This window comes from Erythrolamprus reginae, chromosome 4, assembly GCF_031021105.1.
Source record: "Erythrolamprus reginae isolate rEryReg1 chromosome 4, rEryReg1.hap1, whole genome shotgun sequence".
NCBI lineage: Eukaryota > Metazoa > Chordata > Lepidosauria > Squamata > Dipsadidae > Erythrolamprus > Erythrolamprus reginae.
The window spans coordinates 83,721,393-83,747,352 of NC_091953.1; the positions used below are offsets into that span (position 1 = coordinate 83,721,393).

The 25,960-nt window shown below is 38.5% G+C and overlaps 1 protein-coding gene across 2 annotated transcripts in view; it reads left to right on the forward strand.

Moving 5' to 3' along the window:
- GEMIN8 (gem nuclear organelle associated protein 8) overlaps positions 1 to 21,056 on the forward strand; it is a 47,113-nt gene extending 26,057 nt beyond the window's left edge. For both annotated transcript variants that reach the window (XM_070751811.1, XM_070751810.1), the window contains one exon: positions 18,958 to 21,056. In XM_070751811.1, coding sequence (XP_070607912.1) covers positions 18,958 to 19,214 — 257 coding nt within the window. In that variant the 3' untranslated portion in view covers positions 19,215 to 21,056. The remainder of the gene's footprint in view (positions 1 to 18,957) is intronic.
- Positions 21,057 to 25,960: the final 4,904 nt, after the last annotated feature.

Sequence of the window (25,960 nt, forward strand, 5' to 3'; positions counted from 1 at the left end):
AAGGTCACCCTTCGGCAGCTACAAGAGTTAGCGGGGCTTCTTAATTTCGCCTGCCGGGTCATTGTTCCCGGTCGGGCTTTTTCCCGGAGGTTATGCAATGCGATGAAGGGGCTGTGCTTGCCCCATCATCGTACCCGCCTATGCACCGGGGTCAGGGATGACCTACGTGTATGGCGGAAATTTTTAGATCAATTTAATGGGTTGTCATTTTGGAGGCATGAGCTTCTCTTGGAAGCTGAGTTACAGTTATGCTCAGATGCTGCGGGGACCTGTGGTTTCGGGGTGATATTAGGAGACCAGTGGTGTCGTTCCACTTGGCCTCCGGAATGGAGGGCCTCTCCCCTGGTCAAGGACTTGACCTTTTTAGAGCTCTTTCCCTTGGTAGTGGCCTTAGAGCTTTGGGGGGAGCAGTTTAGGGATAAAACCGTGCACTTTTGGTGTGACAACCTGGCTGTAGTCCATGTTGTGAATTCCCTGTCTTCCAAGAGCGACAGGGTCATGCGGCTTGTCCGCCATTTTGTGCACAGGTCATTGTCCCTAAATGCCTTATTTTTGGCTCGACATGTCCCCGGGTTAGACAACGGGATTGCTGACGCCTTGTCCCGTGGTCAGTTGTCCAGGTTTCGGACCCTGGCTCCGTGGGCCAGCGCGTCACCAGAGGCTTTTCCCGACCACCTTTGGAGCCTGGGCGGGCTCCCGAGCAGTGGAGAGCAGAAGCCTGCAGGGCCATGGCCCTCTCAGTGGCACCAGGCACCCTGAGGGCTTATCAGCATGCAGGTAAGGAGTTCGGGGATTTCAGGCAGGATAGGGGTTACACCCATAGTTGGCCTGCCCCGGTGGAACACCTGGCAGAATTTTGTGTCCAGCTTAGGCAGCGTGGCCTTTCAGTTAGGACAATTAGGTCCAAGTTAGCCGGTCTCGCCTTTCTGTCCAAGGCAGGGGGGGGGTTATGGACCTTTCTGGTGACTTCCGCATTCGGAAGATGCTGGAAGGCTGGGTGAGGGAGCGACGGGGGACCCCTGTGGATAGTCGCCAGGCTCTGACGGTGCAGCAGCTGTCACTTATTAATCAAGCTTTGGACAGTCTGTGTGCCTCTCTGTACGAGGCCCGTCTCTTTAGGGCAGCGACTTGTGTCATGTTTTTTGGAGCCCTGCGGGTCAGCGAGGCTATGGCCTCCTCGCAGGCTGATAGGTCGCTCCGTGCCTTCCAGTTCCCTGATCTAGAGTTCAGGGACGGGGGTGTCTCCCTTTTGGTGAGACAGTCCAAGACGGATCAATTGCAGAGAGGGGTTAAGATAGAGCTTAGTGCGGCCGCCGATCAGTCTGTGTGCCCGGTGGCCGCTCTTCATCACTTTTGTAGCATGAGAGGTTCGGGTCAGGGGTACCTTTTTAAACACCAGGACGGTACCCCTCTGACCTGTTATCAATTCTGGGTTTTAGTGTCCAGGGCCATGGTCAGGATAGGTATCGACCCCGCCGGCTATGGAACACACTCGTTCTGTATCGGCACCGCTACTAGGGCGGCAATTTCAGGTTTCTCGAGCCAGAGGATTCGGGAGATCGGCTGCTGGCGGTCAGCAGCCTATTTGGGTTATGTTCGGCCTGCTGAGGGTCTAGGGCAGGGTCTTAGGCTAGGTAACCTCTCTGTGCCCTCTTCCAGGTAGCCCCGCCAATACGAAGCCGACGGCGTTGCTTTGCGGTCACAGCATGATATTTTGGGCCGGCCACTCAGCAGCAAGAACCGCCGTGGGGACCCAGCTGTCATTGGGCCGATGGGTCAACGTCGTCTGGATGGGGAGAACAGGCATGCGGTGGGAAGGTCTTCTACCACTGTTACTGGGAGGGCGGCATCCCATTGCTGCGCCCAGGTGGCTGGTCTTGCACCTCAGTGGCAATGACCTGTGCATGCTTGGAGGTCTGCCTTTGATCTGCCAGGCTCGCGAAGACCTGTGGTGGCTTCGCACTGTGTGACCCACCACGCAAGTGGTGTGGTCTGAGATCCTCCCGAGGATCACTTGGAGGGACGCCATTTCCCTTAGGGCCATTCACCGGGTTAGACGGAAAGTTAATAAGGCCCTGGGTAAGGTGGTCAGAGAGTTAGGTGGGGTTGTAGTGGCCCATCCCCACATCACCATAGATCAGCCGTGGCTTTACTGGGCTGACGGTGTTCACCTGTCAGAACAGGGGAACACTATCTTCTTACAGGACCTGCAGCGGTCACTGCGCGAGCTGGTGCAGTTAGAGGGGGGAGTCGGGGGGCCAAGATAGAGATCTGACCCCCGCTCCGTGGCAGGTTAGGGGCGGAAAACTGGGTGGTGGTTTAGCAACTGCGTGTTCTCCATTGGGCATCTTTGGGGATGATTGACAGGTTATCTCCAAAGGCTTGTGGTTCTGACGGCCTGAGCAGTTGGGGGGAACCTGTCTTTGGGTCCCGCCCATGTAATTCCCCTTGTATGGGTTAGCTGGCGGGACCTCCCACATGCAAGTGCATGGCAAGGTCTCAGGTGAGGGAGTGGTCCCTCACCTAGATTAGCATGGAGCTACACCCATAAGTTGCCCCGGAAGTTTATTATACGTCATTTTCTGCCCCGGAAGTAATTGTTTGACCCTGCGGGTCCTTGTTAGGGTTATAGTTAATTATGCTAATTTATTTAAAATAAAGTATGCAAATTTATTTTAATAAAAATGACCCAGTTTTAAATGCAGCTCATTGTGTCTGTGTCGTTACTCCGCCTCTCCTGCAAAATAATATGTTGTAAAGAAGTAACATAAGGAGTTAAAAATTCTGCATTGGATAAGATTCCGGAAAGTGAAGCAGAACAAAACCAAATGTGGCATTGTATCGGTATGTATTTCTCTATCTGTATGTGTATTTATGCCTTGAAAAACCACAGGAGAAGCCAGCAAATAAAAGTTCCAGCTTGAAAATGGTCTATATCCAGGTAGGGACAGTAAAGATGAGAAAGCCACCCAAGTAGTTTCCTTCAGCGGAATCAATCGGATTACAGTACTTATATCATTGCCAGTTCATCAACTAGTCCCCCATTCTTGACCTGGTGGTCCATAATAAGCATTTGCCTGTCCTGGGTTTCTCAGGGCATACATATATATGGAGCTTGTGTGGAAAGCAGAATTTATGTAGACAGATGCAACCCATGTATCTGATTAGACAAGATATAACATACAGATAGTCCTTGACCATCAACAGTTCATTTAATGACCATTCAAAGTTACAATGGCAAAAATGAATTTTTGTTCATTTTTTACAGTTACAATTTTTGTAGCATCGCTATGGTCACATGTTCAAAATTCAAATGCCTGGCAGCAATGTTCCCTCTAATTTTTTGGGGGGGTGGGCGGAAAAGTATAGTGTCTGAGCGGCAGTCCCTTCGGGACTGGGCAGCACAGAAATATTAAATAAATAAATAAATAAACAAATAAACAAACAAATAAACAAACAAATAAAAAACCCACCCTGTTTTGCCTCAGAGAATTTCAAAATAAAATACTGTACTGTGTGTCTATAACAGTGAGCTCATAATAGGGCAACTCTATCAATATCAAAATGCCACTTAAATAGTTGAGCTAGTTTCAAACTAGATTTTGATTTTCTTTCTCTCTTCCTTTATTCCCATTCTTTTTCTTTCTCTTTTCGTTCCTCTCTTTTTTCTATCTGTTTCTCTCTCTTCCTCTCTCTCTCCTTCCCTCTCACTCTTTCCCTCTCGGCTTCTGGGCAGGTTTGGAAAACTCTGAGTTGATGATGATTTTTAAGTGAGCGATTGCTCACTGCTCAGCTTAGCGGGAACTATGCTTGGCAGCTGGTTCATACTTGTGACCATTGTCCTAAGGTCATATAGTCACCTTTTGCAACCTTTTGACAACTATGACAATCATGAAGAACCCAGATTCACTTAACAACTATGTTACCTTCTGCGGCACGAATCCCAGCGACTGATTGGGTCCCATAGAGTTGGCCTTCTCCGGATCCCGTCGACGAAACAATGTCATCTGGCAGGGCCCAGGGGAAGAGCCTTCTCTGTGGTGGCCCCGACCCTCTGGAACCAACTCCTTCCAGAGATCAGAACTGCCCCCACCCTCCTTGCATTTCACAAACTCCTAAAAACCCACCTCTACCATCAGGCAAGGGGAAATTGATTCTCCCGGGCCATTTCATTTTATGTATGGTTTGTTTGGGATGCATGACTGTTTTTTATAATAAGGGTTTTAAACTGTTTGTTAACCATTAGCTTTGTACTATGTCTTGTTGTTGTAAGCCGCTCCTAGTCTCCGGAGAGGGGCGGCATACAAATCTTATTATTATTATTATTATTATTATTATTATTATTATAATGTATCAACTGCAGTGGCTCACTTAATAACTATGGCAAGAAAAGTCATAAAATGGGGCAAAACTCGCTTAGCAAACGTCTCGCAACAGAAAACAGGCTCAATTTTGATCGTATATTGCTTCATTGTACAAAAGAAGCAGATGCCTCTTATAGCCATTTTCAATGTAAGGATTATAACCTATCAGGAAGTCAAGTTTTACATGACTTCTCTGTGTTTTTCTTTTAAGGCAGCAACATAGTCCTTTCCATTTCTTTCCCACAGATTTCATCAATTCAAAATATATCAATCTATCATCAGCTTGTCTGTCTGTGTCTCTATCAAGAGATAAAAGTATTAATAAGTTAATTCTGTGATGGTGAACCTATGGCACATACGCTAGAGATGGCACGCAGAGCCGTCTCTGTGGGCACATGTGCTGCTGCCAGCTGCTCTTCCTGGTTCCATCACATGCACGTCGGCCAGCTGGTCTGGCATGCATGCACACTGGCCATTTGCTCTCTTCCAGTTTCTGGTGTGGGTGCCAGCCAATTGGTCTTCACGTGAAGATCAGCTGGCCAGTGCACACATCGGAAAACCGGAAGAGAGCAGCTGGTGAACATGCGCACCAGCCAGCTGCTCTTTTCCAAGTTCCTGTGCTCTAGGAATGCACGCACTCCAGTTTCGGCACTCTGCTGAAAAGGTTAACCATGACTGGGTTAATTATTTGTTTTGTTAAATATTGGCCACTCTTTCAGTATCTCTCATATGTTTCCTGTGGAGCTTGTAATTTTAACCTAAAGAAGATGGTTTATGAATCTGTTTGAATCACATCCCAGAGGCTATTTATTAAAAGCATGAAATCATTTTTCCAGATTATTGCACCTGTCGGATGCATTCAGTGTTTGGTTGTGAAACTGTTCAGAAATGCTGATTATCAGGAACTTAAGAGAGCAGACTAATCCTCCTAGGTAATCCAAGACATTGTTCTTAAAACTAAAGAAAAATAGAAGATTCTATTTTTAAAAAAGTCTTTCTGAAAATTATTTAGTAGTTGAATTAAAGATGAAATCTTACATTTCAACACCTCCATGCTTTGTTGCAGAAAGTCTCTACAGTATATCTAAAATTTGTCCATCTGTCAGTTTATAAATTGAGGAAAAGGTTGTTTATCTTGAATCAAACAGAAATTAAGCTCTTAATATCTAAATAGCATCATCTCTTAGCATCATCTCTTTTCTTTTTCATTTTTACTTTTTTTGGACTTTTAAAACTTAAATCCACTCAAGCTGCACTCAGTGCATCAACTGGGTTAACACAGAATTGTATACTGTTAAATAATGGGACTGTATCTGATTATTTTTTCATGCCAGTCATGAGCTCATTACTTCTGCCTTAGATCTGGAAAAAGGCTTTTAGCTAGAAAAGGAGGGTGCTATGATTATGATATTGTCTAGATTTTTAAATCTCATCTTTATTACTCTTATAAATAAATCAAGGCAATGAGCATATCTAATATTTCTTCTTATTCCTCCTACTTTCCCTACAACAATGTGAGTTGAGGGTGAATGATTGGCCCAAAGTCACTCTGCCAATTTTCATGGCTAAGGTAGGACTAGAGCTCAAATTTTTCTCTGAAGCCTGAGATATCTATAATTTGGACATATTATACTTTATTAAGCCTATTAATGCCAGCATGGTGTACGTTTCTCTTTTTTCAATAAATTCAATTTATCAGTTTGGAAGAACAAAAACTATAAAATCTCAATATTATAGAGACATACATTAAGTGCAAATGTCATTGGTTGTATTTTATGGAACTGACATGTAAAAATGTTCTATGACATTGAAAGTCATTGACAATAAACTTATCTGGCAAAATTCCAAAGACAGATTCTGTGAAGAAGGCATTAGGGAGTCACCTATTGAACTTCTCTCTGTGGACGATAGAGGGTGTATTTCTTAATATTTTGGACTCTCCCATGCTACACAGTCTTATTAATTGGGCCTTCTAATTGATGTAATCCACTACTGACTGCAGCTGCACCAGTAGGCTTTTATAAATATTACTTTTTTTTAGATTTCTTTTCTTCAGGGGAGTTTGCAAGAACATCTGTTGACCAAACAATATACAGATGCCAAGAGCATCTCTTAGGAAAATTCTTTTCCAATTCTACCTCTGTTTCCTGTGTTGCTTCTCAGGAAAGTTCAGCTTTCTCTTGGTCCCCTTGTTTTATTATTAAGTCACTTTTCCAGAAGAAGTTACATCCAAAGTTCACTGCTGGATTATTTATTTTGTTATTACTGCTTACTGTGGGTGGATATGTTTGTATGGATATCACTATACATACATATAATTAATCCTGCAACCATCTAGTATATTTATAATGAAATGGAAAATTAAATTTTATTTATTTCAAGAAAGGAAGTTTCACTTCAAGGAAAAGTTATTTATCCTTATGTTAAATTTTAAAATGAGAGGATTTGCATTTCACTTCATGCAGAAAATAATTCAAATATATAAGGGAAAGTTGTGGTTATTTAATATCATCCTACACTCTTATCTTTACCAAGGCTTTAATTTTTGTTACAACATTTTTAAAATGGCAAGTCCCAAACTCATTCTCTTTTGGACTTTATGCTACTGAACTCCAGTTCTGTAAGCCTAACCAATATGTTTGATAGGCATTTGCAAACCAGTAGGGAACTTGAGTGAATACCAACAAGGATGGGTTCCTCCTGGTTTGGACCAGATTAGCCAAACTGGTAGCGACCTGTTGGCGATGTCACAGTGGCGTCACAGATCTGGTTCGGTCAGTGCCATCTTTTGGGGAATTTTTTTCTGAATTTTTAGTTTTTTCCTTTGCCGCTGCTTGAAAAGGAGCCTCCCGCCTGCCCCCAGGTTTATTCCTTTGCCTGAAACACCGCTGATCAGTTCCTCAGCTGTGTTTTGGGGTGATTATAGCTAATGAGCCTGCATAGAAGCAAAATTGCACAAGGTAACATCACAATGCGAACCATTGGTGAAGGTAAGTGGAGCCCACCCCTGAATACCACTCCTGGACTATATACAAGTTATATAAGGTCTCCTACTCTAGCAGAGACTTGGACTACTAGGGGGCCTCCAAGGTCACTTCTAAATCTATGATTCTATAAGTTGTGGTTATGTTTTATTCCATAGCTAAAATCCTTTTTTATAATTAACCTTGGAGAAAAGCCATGATTTAAAAACCGCCAGACAATTTGGCTTTATAAAAATGTTACACCTGATTAAGCGCCAGTTCTGGTGGCTATCACTTAAAAAGGACACTCAAAATTATGTGGCTAGCTCCCCAATTTGTGCTTCTGCCAAGCGGCAGCAAGGGAAAATATCAGGACTTCTCCAACCTGTGTCAGAGCTTTAACATTCCCAGAAATAAATTTCTGGTCATCTGAATCAGCTTTTTCTTGATCTTATGACAGCTAGTGTACCAACATTTCATACCCTGAATTAGTAGACCCTGATGCAGCAGAATTCAGATGGGACAAATGTCTTGTTGTATTATGTAATTTTACATCACGCATACAATGTTATAATGTGAATAGCATTAAATGACACACATGTTATAATTTGCATAAGGAAATCATTATGCAAGTAATACATACTGCAAAAGATTTTTGATTTCTAATGACATTGCTGTGAATGATACAATCTTTGTTTGAACAGATAATCAGGAATTGCAGATATACCTTCTCCCCACTTACTGATTTATTAAATCAAGATGTATCTGTATCTGACACTGATAAGTCATAGTTATTGTACCAAATGCACTTTGTAAATAAATAAAATGGAATATATGACTTCAATTTTCAGATACTTCATTCAAAATTTAAATATTGTTTATATATGATAGAAATTTCAGCATACAAAATTCTCCCAAAGGGGCTTGCAAAATAAATAAAATAAAACAAATATTAAGCTTCAAAAATTAAACATCCAAAAATAACAATGATGATAAAAAATGTATGCATTCTATCTGCTAATATGATAAAAATCTGAATCTATTACACTCATCTTAGATGCACAAGACATCTGAAGAAATAAGTGAAACTTCAGGACAGAGCTGTGCCTTTAAAGTAATATGCCAAAGACAAAAGTAAACTTGAAATATTCACAGTTTCCCCTGATAAATAATTTATTTTGTCAATTTACCTATTACGAAGTGAAAATTCTTTGTCTACAGGGCAATTCGCACCTTCAGAAAGAAAACAAACATAAATGATAATCCTTTGGAAAAGATTTGTGAAGTAAGACTGGACAATCAGTCAACCACATGAAAACATAAAATAAGTGAGACTGTCTGCTTAATGATATACAATATCACTTAGAATGATTTCCTCTTTTCACCACAGCTGAATAACTACACATCTGGCTGTCTCATGTTGCTCTTGTAAATGCAGCTACATCATTGCAGTGTGTAGGGGTTGAAACTGCTATGCTATGCAGTGGGAACGCTTATCTTTTATTTTCCCAAGGAAACGTTAACAGCTTCAACCAGTTCTCTTTATTATTTATAAACAACTAGAAAGATCTTCAGTTATGTTTCACTTAATATTCTTCTGAGTTCAGAATTGTGCAGAGATATTTCAAAAACATCTTAAATGAAAAATATAATTGACTTGAAGATAGTCAAAGCACTGTGGATGTTCTATCTTCCTGAAATAGGCATGCGGTGTAAATACAGTGGTACCTCTACTTAAGAACGCCTCTACTTAAGAACTTTTTTACATAAGAACCAGGTGTTCAAGATTTTTTTGCCTCTTCTTAAGAACCATTTTCTAGTTAAGAACCCAAGCCCAGAAAAATTCCCCAGGAAATTTGAGAGTGGTGTGAAGGCCCAGCCAGTTTCCTGCCATTCTTCTTTTAATCTTGGCCATCTTGGGCTTTTCTGGGCTGCCAGAGGAGCCTTTCGGTGGCGCTTAAGGAGGCTTTGGAAGTTCAGAGCGAACAAAGCATTTTCCTTTTTCTGGGCTTTTGGAGAGGGAATAAATCACTTCGCCATGGTGACTCCCTTGCACTACTTCCCGGAAAGGCAAAAGGGGTCACTTCGCCCCAGTTGAATCGAATTCCAAGCTTTTATTTCTTTCCTAGTGGTTTTGCATGCATTATTTGCTTTTACATTGATTCCTATGGGAAAAATTGCTTCTACTTACAAACTTTTCTACTTAAGAACCTGGTCATGGAACGAATTAAGTTCTTAAGTAGAGGTACCACTGTACATGCATTCTCTTTCTAAAAGTATTTATGTATACCTCAAGTGCATCCTTTTTAAACAATTTGCCACAAAGAAGAATTTACAAGATTTTTATTTTATCTTTGTGTCATCAAGTATACAAACAGGATGCAAATTTGATAAACGAATTGGCTTACATACAGTAAAGGTAGCATCAAATAAACTATTTTCAAATTAACCCATAGTAACTGAACTAACCCATAATAACTAACAACAAACCATTTGATAAAAAACAAAAGTTGAATTTTTTGGTTGTAGGTAGAAAGATGGAATGAGAATAAAAGCACAATAAAGTTAGCAGGAGGCAAAGCCAGCATCCAATCAAAATAAATCTTTAGGAATCTTCTAAAACTAGCAAAAGTTTAGGTGATGTTGATTTAGCCTGGCAGCTTTAATTAACAAGTTGATATTTCTAATCTAAAAACTATGAATGGCATACAGATTTCTAGATAGAAATAATTTGAAATTGTAAAAAATATGAAGGAAACCTAGAAGAAAGTGATAGGAGGTAAATGTCACTAAACAAAGCATCATTTTAATTATATCCTCTCAAGGGGCCTCCTGCAAAACTGACAGGCTTGTTGCCAAGAAGCGTGGAAACAATTTTATTTTTTTTAAAAAATCTTCTAGAGACAAGCTTTATTTGTATCAGTGAAACATATCCTTTTGTGTGGATACCAATAGTTACTCAGACAGCTGCTAGACAGCTGGAGGTTCTATTCCTGGTTGTAGCATAGTTGTTTTTTTTTAAAGCTAACTTGATAATCAAATAGTTGTTTAACTGTTGGAAACTTTTATTTCTAGGATTACAGAGGCAATGTGTTATACTTGCCCTGTTCTCCTTTGTTCATCTTAATGCCACAAATGGAATGTTTGTTGGAAATATTCTTAAACTTATATATGCCGAAACATTGAAAAGATTCTTTTAAAATCCCACACAGTATCCAATTTTATATGGTAATCCATCTGTTGCATTTGCTTTCAGAAAATAAGTAACTTCTTTGTAAACTTAATTAAAAGTGTAATGGACTAGTTATTTACAATCTAAAACGTAGCAAAATGTGACATTTGCCCAAATTAGAAAATGGATGTTAAAAGTGTCCTCTTTTGCTCATCTAGTTTTAAAATCCCATTTTACAATCCTTTATAATTCCTTAATTCGGGGTACAATAAGGGCGACTGAATGGAGCTGAGCATTTACTGGCCGGATGTCCTTCCTGATGCCATGTGGAGTTCACAGCAGATATTTTTTCTTTGCGCCCTAGGAATAAAATATCTGCCACTATCCAGGATTGAACTCTCAACCTTCCAAGTGGGAGGTGAGGGTCTTTACCATTAGGCCACCACACCACTCTAGTTTAATACAGTGATGAGTTATCCTAAGGATTATCCAAACTACATGAAGAAAAATCAAGTAACAAAAGTAACCTTAATGCTTTTATCAGTGCTGTCAGTGAAGATGGGAATCAATGCAAAATCAACAGATTTATATGGAATGTCAGTACTGTAAATGTGATTATTTTTTGTAACAGTCAAGGGTTATTTTGCTTTGATTTTGAAATATTTGATTTTGATATTGCAAAATAATGGAATATAATTGTCTTGACTTTATAAGGGCAGTAGTCTTGTGTCTTAAGTATCATAATGAAGTCAGAAATTGATTGTGTCTTTTCCTGAAGCAAAAATCCAACATCAAGTGATTTGGGAGAAAACAAGACTTTGGACCTCTTTGAAGGCAGTCTGTGCCTTCTAATTTGGAATAAATCCTTAATAATTCTGATTCTATGTAAAGGAAACTAAAATAAGTTTTAATACCTTCTATCAAAAGAAACTAAAGTGTCTAGAAATGCCTTAAAAAAAAAAGGAATGAATAAGGAAACAGCACAGAGAAATTAGATAGAACTTTTCCTTCTAAAACTTGAATTCAAGATGACCAAATGCTTTAAGGTAGCAGTAAAGAGAACAAACAAAAAGATAAAATACCCATTGTGTTCATTTTAATTTTCATTTATGCCTTTATGAGGCATAAATAGTTTTGAAGATCAGCCAACAGTAATGCAAAAAATGCTGTCAATTTCCTTGTCTTTTCCATTAGGAATGACTTTCGATAAAAGTCTTCTTACCTATGAAGGGAGTATCTTAGATCAAAGCTGATAAGTATTTTTGCTCTCTTTAAGATATTTCCATTTTTAGAGCATTCAGAGTTATTAGCAATAGCACTTAGATTTATACACCACTTCATAGTGCTTTTACAGCCCTCTCTAAGCGGTTTACAGAATCAGCATATTTCCCCCAACAATCTGGGTCCTCATTTCAGAAGGATGGAAGGCTGAGTCAACCTTGACCCTGGTGGGATGTGAACTGCTGAACTGTAGCTAGCAGTCATCTGAAGTAGCCTGCAGTACTGTACTCTAACCACTGCATCTCCTCGGCTCTATTAAAACATTTTTAAACCAAGAATTTTATTACACTGCATCACCACATTTTTAATCCAAGAATTTTATTACATTTGTTAATTGATATTATTAACAATGTTATTAATTCTGAAAAACATTTTAATAGGTATAGCCTTAAGATCTATAACATTATAGAATATGCAGCCTACCTAAATTTTGAACTATGGAAAACATGTCAGAGGGATTTAAAAAGCTTTATTTTTTTTTCTGAAATTGACATATACCACCTATACATATAATGCTTTCTAATCAATATAGAATGAGTTATAAGACAAGTTGACACAATATCACCTATCCTTTTCTCAGCCTGTCTTGAAGAAGTATTTCACAACCTAGATTGGGCAAAAGATGAAATAGAAATCAATTGCACTTATTTAAATCATTTTAAGATTTCCAGATGATGATGTTCTCTTCTCACAAGACCCAGAAGAGCTACAAAGACACATACAAGAGCTGCATAAAGCAGGAGAACCATTTGGCTTAAAAATAAACTTGAAAAAGAGCCAAATTATGTTTAATAAAGTCATCAAAGAAAGGAAAATATATATATCTGGAGAATAGCTAAACACAGTACATCTTGGCCAACAGATCTCATTGAAAGGTGATACAATAAAGGAAATTGAATGGCGTGTTAAATGTGGTTGGCAGGCATTCAGTAAGCTAAGCATAATTTTCAAGAACAATCTCCCCTATGCCTAAACAGAAACTTTTTTGATTAGTGTATGCTACCTGCTCTAACATATATCAATGGTCACTAACTGCAGTTTCTTTGTTTTCAAGAAACAGTTCTGTGCTGTTTAAACAGTTATTGGAACTTGGCCTTCCTTGGTTGTTCTTCTCAGGCAGCAGAAGGCTCTCATGAATTCCTTAGCCCTCCCTCCTCCCTAGGAATTTACCAACCCCCCTTCCCATTTCTATTTGGCAAACTGCAAACTGAAATCAGGAGCAGGCAATGATGAAGCTGAGTCAGTTTTCACAGACCCCTAAAAGCCAGTCATCAAAAAGCCAAGAGATTTGCCTTATCACACATACCTGGGCCAGATGCAAAACCAGGCTGATCCCTTTAAGGAAGTAAAACTCTTGACTCCATTTGATTGAAGTTAAAATGCATATTTACTAAGAGATATCAATTGCCGTAGAGCCGAGCGGTACCTAAAATCCTCACGTGCGAACACAGAACTTAAACCCCTGGTTTCTCCTAGCCCTCCCCCTATGGTCCATCTGTGCACAACAAATCCAGAACTGCCGAGATGTTATGAGAAACTCTGAAGTTTTTGTGCTGGTGAAATTGAAGATGCCAGTGTACCAGCACAAACTGTATTCTAAGATGACCTGTTCTTCCTCTACTGTCAATTTCCGCCTCCCAATTTTCCATCCTAAAGGTATACAGACTTATTGCTTATTTGTTCCATAGTCTGTATAAATCAGTATGTCATCCAGGTATACCAGCATACCTTTGTACAGGTGTTCATGTAATACCTTGTTTATCAGCTTCATGAATTTTGTGGGGGGGCCTTGTAGCCTAAAGGGGAGGACCCTGATACTGGAGCCCTTGGGACATTTGCCTTGCTACTTGCTTTCCAGCTCCACTGTGTTTCTCTGCCACCACAGAGCTGTAGAGTTTTGAGCATCACTGCCCAGTTCCACTCACTTCCCCAAAGCATTTCTTTGCTAACCTGCTTTCCAATTCTGTTTCGTTTCTCCGCCACTGCATGCAGGGCAACAAAAGAAGTTTGTGGTACTAAAAAATAAAGTTCAATCAGACCTTCCAACTTCTCACAAAAAGATCTCAAGTGTTTCCTCTCCCTGGGGTCCATCCATGTGCAACCAAACCACCACTGGGAAATTCTGAGATGTTTTAGCTGGTAAAATTCCATATTCCGTCCAAATAGCTTTGAAAATACCAGTGCGCTGGCATGAACCAGATTCCAGATACTCTGCTCTTCCACAGCTGTCAATTTCCCCCTGCCAATTTCCTATCACAAAGGTATACAGCCTTATTGCCCATTTGTTTCACTCTTCCCTTCCCCAATTGATTTATTACTTAGATTTGTATGCCGCCCCTCTCCGAAGACTCGGGGCGGATGACAGAATGCTGGCAAGGCACCAAGCAAAATCTGGTGGATCTGATACCACATCTGATCGCAGATAGAGTGATGTCCCAAAGGGCAAGTACTATGGCATAAAATGCTTTCTGGGCCCCATCAGTCTATAGCTGATGGAACCTGGAGCATGTCCCTTCTGGATAGGACAAATCAAGATATTTGGACAGCAACGAGCCTATGGTTCCAAGCCATAAAAAGCTTTAACATTGTACATTGTACTGGAAAGTGCTAGTGTTTCTTGAATTACACTGGAAGTACATTGTAAACCAGTATAACACAGTGGTGTCACATGTGATTGTGCTAATTTACTCAGTGCCATTAACTGTCTGCCAAATATATATTTTGCTCTAGTATATTTGTAAATACAACATTCAAGATAATTTTATACTTCAAAAATGCCTTTCCTTTAATTTTTAACATGTGAACCCTCCACTATAGGCTGGAAAGCCTATGGTGTTTGAGATTTTCAGTGCTAAGGATTGTTCCCATGCACTGGTATGACTGTATTGCTATTATTGTAGCTATGGTAACAACATAATTTGAAACAAGTGTATATATTTGTAGATTTTATACAGCTTAGTTTTCCTTTAGGAAAGAAACAGGTTTAACCCATTTTTTTCCAGATGAAATACTAAAATTTGTTTTTGCTAGAAAGAGAAGAGCAAAAACTACATTTGCATTCTAATTTGCAGGATTATTTTTATGTGCAAAAGTATTTGTGCAAAAAATATTATAGTAGAAAGTTGAAAGATGCAGGTACAATAATAATGTAGTTAATACAGAATAAACTTTAAAAAGTAATATACTGTAATAGCCATAATTATGCGAGGATGTTAGGAATTTAGGACTTTCCTTGATTACACAGACTATTTATTTTTACTCCTTCATTGGCCAGACAGTAAACTTGGCTTGACATAAAAGAATGTCTAACCATCCAAAAATATTTTATACACATCATCTTGAGGGATAAGAACCAGCTTGATGTAGTAGTAAAGACATCAAGCCAGAAACCAGGGGACTATAAGTTGTAATCTTTCTTGAGAGTTTATGCACCAGAGACAAATTCTTTGTGTGTCCGATCATACTTGGGCAATAAAGAATATTCCATTCCATTATCCCAGCCTGCTGGGTGATGTTGGGCCAATCATTCTATCTGAGATCTGGGAAGGAAGCAATGGCAAATTGCTTCCAAAAATTTTGTCAAACAAACCACAGGGTCTGGTCCATATAGTCATCAGGAGTTAAAGACTTTTGAAGACTAAATAAATAGGGATATTAAGACTTGTTTTCAATTTTAAATAATTGCATGAAAATCTTGAAGAACAGGAGCCAAGGGATTTTTCCCTTCCTAGTATCACCCCAGAGAACAGTGGCATGGGGTGGGCATGGGCAACACATGACGCATCTAGCCACCAGGCCATGAGTTTGATACCCCTGCTCCAGAGGAAGCCTTGCAAATTGGTGACAAGGCTAATGATAAACGTCACAACGTGGAAAAGGGAGGAGTCCTAAAACTATGATAATTGATTTCACTGTTCTTTTCTGTGAATTTAGTTTAATTTGTTTTGTGAGCTGAAGAGAATTTTTTTTCCACCATAAAATATATTGCAGATGTTCTGGAAGATACTATGCTTAACTGTGAATGCAAGCTGAAATGGACTGCATCTGTGTAGATAAAAGAATGTCTACTAACATAAGATAACTTTCTGGCCCATTCTTCCACCCTATCCAGCGTTCTGAATAATGTTTGCAAAATCTTCTCTGGAGATTTACACAAGTCTTCCTGGACTGGGATTGCACTTGATTTGGGAGATTTGGACTCCAAAACATCAGGGACGGGTAGGACAAATACATACAACCCCAATATATTATTTAAATGTGGGGAGTGTTTGTTCACTTTACATGTCATTTTGCAGCTATTTTGATTTTATATATTGTAGTTACACCCTAGGAGTTAATTTATCAATACTGTAATATCAATAATCATAGCTTGCAAACAATCAGATTTAACATTTCAAAAAACCCTGTCATAACATAGGGTGTGGCCTGAACCTAAACTATTCAGGGCCTTAATTATCAGCAGGAATTTAAATTGGATTGAAAAAACTAGGAAGCCATGTAGCTGTTGAAACAAGGTTGAATTTCCTGTATACAGCCAGGCTGAGCCAGAAATTTAATTTTCTAAAGGTGTTCAAAGGCAGCCCTCTATAAAGGACATTATAACAGAGTCCATGTGTTAAAGAAGGCGTATATTACTCTTGTCATATTAGTAGGGAGTTATCCTGCCTTGCTCCATTACACAAACGTGAGTTTAACCATAGCCATGTTCTAAACAAGTAGATTCAAAAACCTCCCAAATTCTACACCTTCGTTTTCAATATCTCATCTAAGTCTTCGGAGAGGGGCGGCATACAAATCCAAATAATAAATAAATAAATAAATAAATAAATAAGTAATACTTTGATTTTAGGTCAGTGCTGTTGGATAATTGTATTTCTGATTAGCCAAGATTTAATTTCTTTTTGCTGTTCAGACTAAAGCCACTGTCATTTTCTAGAACATTTTAAATCCAGAACAAACTCGTTGAATGGGATGGAAAGTAGAGAATGGCAAGTAGCATTCATGGTTTGAAGTGTTTAATTCTGAAATCCTGAACCACATTTGCCCCTCCATGTGGCTTGTGTGTTCAGTGTGTTCAAGATACATGTTAAAACACAGGACTTTTTCAGTGGTAGCGTTTAATTTTGGAATTTTTTGGTAATGCTCTTTGGGTCTTGTATGTGTGTGTTTCTTTTTGGCAGAGTTGAAGACTTTTACATGTTCCAGGAACTTTTAGAGACTTTAGCGTTGTGTGTTCACTTAGCTATCCATGGCATATCTTGAAAGCTGTGCTGCTCCTTTAAGGAAAATGGGTTTTATTCCAATTTTAAACAATTGTTAACTTATCCAAGAACTTTCGGGATGATCAAGGTAAAAATTCAATACTAAAAGAATGTTCTTCTTGAAGATAATAATCTTTCTTTTTACTGCTGGAAATAATAAGTAAGAACTGTATATCCAGAATTACTTTAGGCTCAGACAGCTGTTCTTTAAGGAGGCCAGCACATGTAGCCATTTCTTTTAAAGATGTGCTTTGGACAAAATTCCACAATCCAGTAAAAACAGTGGTGTTTTGTATATATATATATATATGGATTTAAGACAAGTTAAAGACATTGATTTTTTTAAATTATGCCAGAAACATGTTAAAATTTTTGTTTAAAATATATACTTCATTTATTGTAATCATCATTGTGTTACCTATTCAGTATAGTTATTATCATCTAAATACCTGTCCTTTAAAATTAGCATTCCAAGTGGGTTCATAGACTCAGTTGTGAAAACAAATTACTCACTTTTTCAAAACTGGTAATAAATTTAATGTAACCTTTTTCTGTGAGAGTGTAAGTCTAAATATTTGAATGTATTAATCATAAAGTGAAGTTTTTCAAGCAATAACTTTCTCAACATATCTATCTTAATCACAATCTTGTCTATACAAGTCAGAGTTGTGTAAATTTAGCAACCAGTTGTAAACTATATCAGCAGTTGTATCCCAAAATTAGCTTAATTTGGGCAGATTTTTTTAATGTCAGTTGTCTGCATTGCCAGCAATTTGGCTGAATTTATATTGTTCTGTTTGCATTATTTTACTGCCACAGCTAGAAAACAGTTTAGGTCTATTGGTTTCATCTTTATGGAACATTAAAAATTTAATGTCTCTGTACATGTTACTTCTTTTTTCAGTTTAAGAGCTGCTGTAGTAACTTATCTACTTTTTTTTTTTGAATAAAATTTATTTTTTGAATCTCCTTCAGTTATGTTCATCTCAATATGTTTTTATTTCTACTATAATTTGTTAACATTTTTATGTCTTAAACACATTGCATTTATTGTGCTTAGGGGTAGGTGATGATATTTAAAACAAACATAAGTCAACATAATTATTGCATCATTTACATGTGTATTCATCCAGACATTAATTAGCTCAAGCTTGTGAATGTTTTACATTCTTCCTTTTATTTGTATCTCGCCATATTTAATCAATGTTATCTCCACAAGAATCTTCTGATTTCGGTACAAAGTACTAAATGGCAAAGTGGGGCCTATATCTAAAGATGCTAAATATATGTTATGCTGCCTATAAAATTAGACACTCTGACTTTTCAATAATTGTGACATTCTTAATCTGTTTTGCTATCTAAGTTTAACATTTGTTATTTTGAACTCTGGTCTATGACTGTAATAAGCATTATTTTCTCTCTCATGCCCCCCCTTTATATATAATCACCCCTGTTTTGTATAACCACTATGTATTGATCATTATAGGCACACAAAAAAGAGATCGCAGATATTGGGAATGGTCAGGATGATACAATACAAAGCTGTCTTTTAAATCCAAATGATTTGTGACATAAGTGCTATGAATTGTGGCCATAAAAGAGCTGATGATCAATGCCATTTTTATTGTGAGCCGCCCTGAGTCTTCAGAGAGGGGCGGCATACAAGTCTAATAAATTATTATTATTATTATTATTATTATTATTATTATTATTATTATTATTATTATAGGTGCAGTGTTCCCTTTATGTAACAGTATGCTTCAGTTCATAGTGGATTGGTTGAGGGTTTAAATTACAAACAAGAATTCTTGTTTTAAAGATATACACATTTTTAGACAATTTACCTAAGTTGTACATTGCTGGCATCTGGGATTCCCATAATTAAAAAAAAGTTATTTGTGTTCTTTTTTACATAGGGAAACAGAAACAGCTGGAGGCAGAACAGCAAGAGTTATATGTGGAAGCTGACCACAATCTTCACTTGTCCACAAACCGGTCAGCACAGCCCCCAGCTGAGAAGCCTGGCGAGAGAAGAATGGCTGAAATGAGAAAGCTCTATGGCAAAGGTGCCAACAAAATACAAGGAATGGAGACCACCATGCAACTCAAATTTGATAGGAATTGTGATACAAAACAGCCCAAGTACTGGCCAATTATTTCTCTGAAACTCTGAGTATGCACCTCTTTTCTTTTTTGGAGATTCAGAGTTGTACTGTATATCCTGATGTTCAACCAAGTAGAAGGATTAAGGGAATCAATCAAGAGTTAGCAAAAGACCTTTTTTTAAATTTTCCTTTCCCCTTTCCAGCATAACTTTGAATTTGTCTGCCAATTTCCACAGTCTATTCCAACTCAACAGGAAAAGCTGAATCAGTCTTTTGTACAAGGGATAAGGAAAATTCCCTTTTAAATGGTATTTCAACTAATTTATTCTTGGCATGTGCTAACCTTGCAGGAAATGAAGTAACATTTATTTTTGTTCAATTGGGCTAGGGAAAGGGCTAAAAACTATCAAAATTCAAAGCATTTTAAATTTATTTATTATTTGTTAGTGCTACACAAGTTTTGCTGTAGGATTTTAAGTGCAGCTATTTTTTGTAACTATTTATTTTCTTGGAGGCACCTGTATTAGTTGGACAAAATATCTTAAATTATAGTAATTTTGCTGTTGAATTGCATGTAGAAAAAGTTTCTCTTCCAAAATGTAAAGTTTGGCTCTGGGGTTTCAAGTCAGAAGCAAGCATTGTCAGCTTTCACAGAAGTAACAGAACAAAAAAACCCCAATCAGATTAAAATACACATTTGTATTTATTTTGAAGTTGTATTTAACCAATCAGAAAGAAAAATAAATGGATGGGGAGGGATGGGTTGGGGAGGCAAGGGGAGGGGAAGGTAGGAGGTTATATATTGTGTGCACGTGATTCTCATCATGAATATAATGGAACAAAGTTTTACTTCTAATCAAGACACATTCATTTCCCCTCCATGACTACTGACTTTTCTCTTTTGTCTTAGCTATAGCAACTCAATTTTTTAAAAAGGTGGTTCATAACTAACATTCCTGTTAACTGAGAAAGAGGCAGTCATACATATGCATAAATAAATGTACTCACTGACATTTCTGTCTCATGTGAATATATGTTAGAAATCCTGTGTTTTTTTCAGACATTTCCTTTGGATAATCCTTTCCCTGAATCAGTACCTCCATAGACATACTATGCTAAATCTGATTAAATCTGATAAGATTTTTGCATCCTTGCCATTCAAATTCTCCTAATGGTATAACATCTCCATTCAAAGATCTTCGTTAAAATTTCTTTGCAAAATTAGCTATATTAATAAAGAACTTATAGTATTGTATCTTATCCATTTCTACATTGTGCATTTTGAGAACATGTGCCATGATCTCTTTTCCAAGTTTATGTTTTATTTTGTAGGGGAAAATCAGTTTTATTCAAAATTTATTTGCACAGATTACCTTTGCTGTTGATGTGTATTTTTCTCTGTAAGAGTTTCTATGATACTTAAAATTGTATTAAATTGACAAGGTACAGTGCTCAACTATTTCAATTATTTTGAAAAGGGCTGCTGTTTCATAAGTATTTTCAGGTAAAAGATAATGGAATAATGGACTAGAAGCTTACAAAGGTTTGTGGGATGGCCTGTTCTCAGTGATATCTGTCCATCCCAGACACTCCCATTAGAGTGCATTTAATTACATACCTAATGTAATTAAATGCAATCCAGGAAGTATGCCTATTCTTCTGCTCTCTGCAAAGATTGTCCTCAATGGGCCTTCCGAAAGGCAGTAAAAACTTGGCTTTCTGCTTGGAACTTAAAACCAGCATGATTGGAATTCCCATCTAGAATGTGAGCTTCTGGTTACTCTTGATAATCTTGGTTCTTAATTGAAATTGTTTAACTTGCTTTGTTTGTATATTTCATGGAGTCACTGTGTTTGAGTTGGACATCCATAAGGATTATTTTAATAAAGCAATAAAGATTTCCTATACAATTATTTGGATGAATTATTGTAGAACAATTTCCACAGTAAATTTTGTGTTTGAAAGAACTATTAGAATATTTGCTATTGTAAGATTCTCAGAAAGCCTTGTTCTGTTATTTGGTAAAAATTCAAAATGGTGTCTGCTTTAAAAAAACAAAAGCTACTTTCCTTTTTTTGTTTACTGAGGACTACTGTCAAATTTATTGAATTATTTTCAGAAATTATGCTTTTTAACAGTATATCTTGATTTACTGTAGCTTGTTTTTTAAACAGGTATGTTAAATAATCTTTCTTAAAAGGGCTGCAGTTAAAGTATGATTGTATTAAAATATATATTTTTAACTCACAATTTATTTGAAAATATTCAGAGTTTGAAAGCCAAACTAACATTTTTTCAGAGTATAAAATTTTATTAAAACACTTCATATTTTGTCAATTAGTCTATTACATCTTTCACTCCTGTGTGTCTAATGAAGAGAATTGAAATTACCAAATTCTTTTAAGTTTGAAAAGTAAGGAAAATTACAATCCTATATCTCTTCAGTCAGGAATGAATAATTAATAAATTTAGATTGTGAGTATAGGTGCAGTTCAACTCATACTTATGCCCACTGCAAAAATATTTGCGGAGAAGGTGAGAGAGAAGTGCAAGTATATTGAAAATCAAATTAAAACCAGTTAAGACCAATTTCTTATTTACTTTATGATTTTAGCCTATTTGGTTAGGGACTTGGCTTTAGATGTAGTCAACTGACTAAAATTGTAGTCAATTTTAGATGTAAAAAATTGTAGTCAATTTTCTGCTTAGTTTTACTTGTTTGCATGAAGCAGAGCACTGTATATTCACATTGCTCTCTATTCATTTAATTAACAAAGTGTGAGTTAAGACGATGAATGAACATGGTCATAATTCATGGCTGAGTTTTTTCACACTCAATTTCAGCTCCAGCCTTCTCCACAGTTCAACATGAAAACCAAAAACGAAGACAATATAATTTGCTAGTGGATACTACAGAATTGGCACTCAGTTAATCAAAAGTACTGTAACTACATTTGTCAATTGCTTTCCTATTTTATAGGCATAAGAATGAATAGGGAGAATAAAGGAGATGTAGAATAAAGGAGATATAGAAACTCAAACCTGAACATTTAAATTCAGACAATCACACTAATGGGACAATATAATACATAATAGTTGCACATAATGACCTGCTGGAATCAATAATTGTACCTGAGTGAGCAATTTTTCATTTTCCATGCTCACACTGATTAATACAGGTAGTTGCCAATTTTTACGTAGGAGTGTGTATTATGGGAGTTTGGGTTAGAATTGCAGAACTTGCTCAGTGGGACCAAATGGCAAACGGCAATATCAGATCATTCTTTGTGGAGTTTTTAATGGGCAGAAGCCCACCTCAACGAAGACAGAATATAGTCAGTTCCTAAGCCACTGTTTTCAAGAGAGTGGCACTCTGCTGCAAACCTAGTCAAAGACCCTTTACCAGCAAATAATTAAGAAAAGTCACTTGGTGAAACTGCCAGCCTTTCAAATCAGCAATGAACTGGTTTAAGAGATGGTATGGCCAAGGCAGCCTTGGATCAACTGAAATAGTCCTAGGCTACAGGAACAGACAAAATCAAGATCATGTGAAGTGCTAGAACCACTTTATAATGTTTTGGTAGGACCACACTTGGAATATCGCATTCATTTTTTATCACCACAACACACACAAAAAAAGACATTGAGACTCTCGAAAAGAATGCATTTGGACTGTACAGCTAGTACAGCTCATTTGTGAATCAGTGGACATTATTTGACTTTGCTTCTTCATAGGTATTCTTCATAGGTATTTATAGACGACAAGGCCTCAAAGGAATAAAAATGAATGTGGTTGTAATCTTTAAATAAGGAATGGCTTCCCTTTTAGTAACTCTAAATTCACACTATAGCCTTCAGCAATTATGTTGCTATCTCTATCCAAATGTTATTCACCATCAAATTCCAAAAATACTTAGCCTACAGACAGGTTCAGTTCTATCTTCAAAAGAAAGAAAAGGCTGAGGCAATTGAAAGACCATATAGCACATAGTAGCCATTTCAGGAAGGGCTTTTTTTCCCTTTTGCTCAGTGGAAGGAATGCATTTTCTGAGGGGGTTGTTGACAGCATTCAGATAGGGTTTTCCTCATCCAATCATATTGAGGACTGAGCCTGTCAAATTGATTGACAGATCCGGCCATCATGTTGACTTCATATTCTGTTTTAGACTCAGTCCTCCAGAACGATGGATGTGGAAAGATACTTCTGACTGCTGATCTCTCTTTAAATAGGATTTTATTTATTTATTTTAAAATATTAAAATATTTTTTAGTTAATTTCTAACTACTATCTGTAACCGAGTTTCATAGTGCTTGCACTAATTCTCGGCTGGAGGCACTTCTTTAGGGGCTTCAGCATAGGACATTTAAAAGGGCAGCACTATTGGAGGAGTTATAAGGGCTAGCCCAATCTGGCTAAATTGCTCATGCTGCAATCTTCAGTTTCCTGCAATGATTGTAGAGGCTTGCCTCTCGTTGCCTTTAAAGTTTTCAATTTCCCGCCTCTGAGCACCATTTTTAAGCCTGTGCTGCCTGCCAAAACTAACACCTGTGCACTGCCATTTTGAGCCAATAGCTTCAGCTAACCACTAACGATTCTTTGGCTAGAGTGCTGTCTTTATCACTTTGCCACTACCATTTTTTTCCAGTAGCCTGGTGGCTGATTCTAGCTTAGCCATGCAGCCACCAACAAAAAAGAGGAATAAAGCTCTGGCAGTAGAGGTTAGCTGGGAGAACCCCGCTCCCACTGAGACAGACAGATCCTCTTGGACAGTAGAGCATGAGGAAAGGAGGCATAGTAAAGCATCGCAGAAGAATACAGCCAGAGCAGAAAAGCATTCTTCTGCAAGAAATTCTGCAACAAGTTGTACCAAGTGTTGTAGTGGGCTTGAGGTCAACTCCTGTGGCTGCTGATTTTGACGCAGAGGAGTGGGGGGCGTCCATTCACAGAAGACCAGTCCGGAGAATGCTGGGAAGACAAGAGCAGCTATGCAAACACAGAAACAAATTATAGGGCACATGTGATAAGGTTTAATGATGCTGCTGCAACCTTGAAAAGGGGGGGAGGGTTGGAGAAAACTGTGTGGGAGATTATTGTTCAGCTTTGGAGAGAGACATTGATGCATTGTGGTTTCATTTTGGCCTTTGGATCTCTGACATTCTGGCATTCCAATTGTGAGTTATTGCTGGTTGCTGTAAGTCTGAAAAGCTCCTGCATGGACAGGAGTAATTAACTCTGAACTATTGCCTACTTAAACTCACATTGCTCTGAAACTTCATGGTTTGCAGTTTTTTGAACATAAAGAACAATCCTTGTTTGATTTTTACAAATTTGAGTATGTGTGTTTGATTCATTACTTTGTTCTTGGGTGGCTTGAGGACAGGCAGAACACCAAGTTAACTTTTTGCACCACTATGGCCATTATGTTCCCACCCTAGGGACTGGCGATCAGCTTTGGTATGTTCCCTATATGAATGCTGACTCCAACCCTCTTGGAGAATGGGTGTTATCTCACCTGAATGCCGATGGTTGGAGTCAGCATTCAGTCCCACCCTCTGTTATTTGTTAATGCTATCTGTTTATTGTTCTTGGTTTTATAATGAAATCGACAGATCATTTTCTCTTATGGTTGGACTTTACAACACCAATCCCTCATAGCAGGGAGGCGGAGCTGATTTGGTGGCTCCATCCCAGATACCTAATGGACTCAGAAGGGTTCCATAGGGTGCTTGGGGAAATACCTGACTCGCTCGCCTACAATCTGGTGGAGTCCCTGGTGATAGCCTGGAACAGGGCCTCATTGGGGACTCTGGACCAGATTGTGCCTTTGCGACCTCTCTGTGGTAGTGGATCCAGGAGATCTCCTTGGTTCACTGAGGAGCTCCGGGAGATGAAGCACCAGAAGAGATGTCTGGAGTAGCATTGGAGGGCCAGTAAATCTGAATCTGACCAGATGCTGTTAAGAGCCTACATTAGGACTTATCTAGTGGTGTTTTGAGTGGCAAAATGTTCACATTTTTCTTCTCTTATTGCATCTGCTGAATCAAGCCCAGCCACCCTGTTTAGAGTGACCTGCTCCCTTCTTGGTATGGGGGGAGTGGCAAATGAGGCCTTATAGGATAAAGCTAAGGAATTTGTCCAGTTTCTTGCAGATAAAGTCACTCAAACTCAGATGGACCTGGACTCTGACTGGGCAACGTTGACTAAGATGACAGGGGCGAGCCTTAGTCCGATTGTGTGGGATGAGTTTGAACTGGTGACACCTCATGAAGTGGACAAGGCCATGGGAGCTGTAAACTCCTCCACTTGTTTATTGGACCCCTGCCCCTCCTGGCTGGTTTTGACCAGTAAGGAGGTAATACGTGGCTGGATCCAGGTGGTTGGTCAATGCATCCTTGAGTGAGGGGTCCCTCTTGCAGCCCCTGAAGGAGGGTATGGTGAGGCCCCTCATCAAGAAGCTTTCCCTGGATCCAGCTGATTTAAACAACTTCTATCCAATCTCCAATCTTCCTTTTATTGGGAAGATTGTTGAGAAAGTGGTGGTGCTCCAACTCCTGTGGTCCTTGGGTGAAGCCAATTATCTAGATTCTTATCAGTCAGGTTTCAGGCCTAGCTACAGCACTAAAACTGCTTTACTCACACTGATAGATGATCTCTGGCGAGCCTGAGATAGGACTCATTCTTCTATCTTGGTGCTTCTTAACTTCTCAGCGCCTTTCGATACCATTGACAATGATATCCTTCTGTGGTTACTGGAGGGTTTGGGAGTGGGAGGCACCATACTGCAGTGGTTCTCTTATCTCTCTGGTCAGTCAC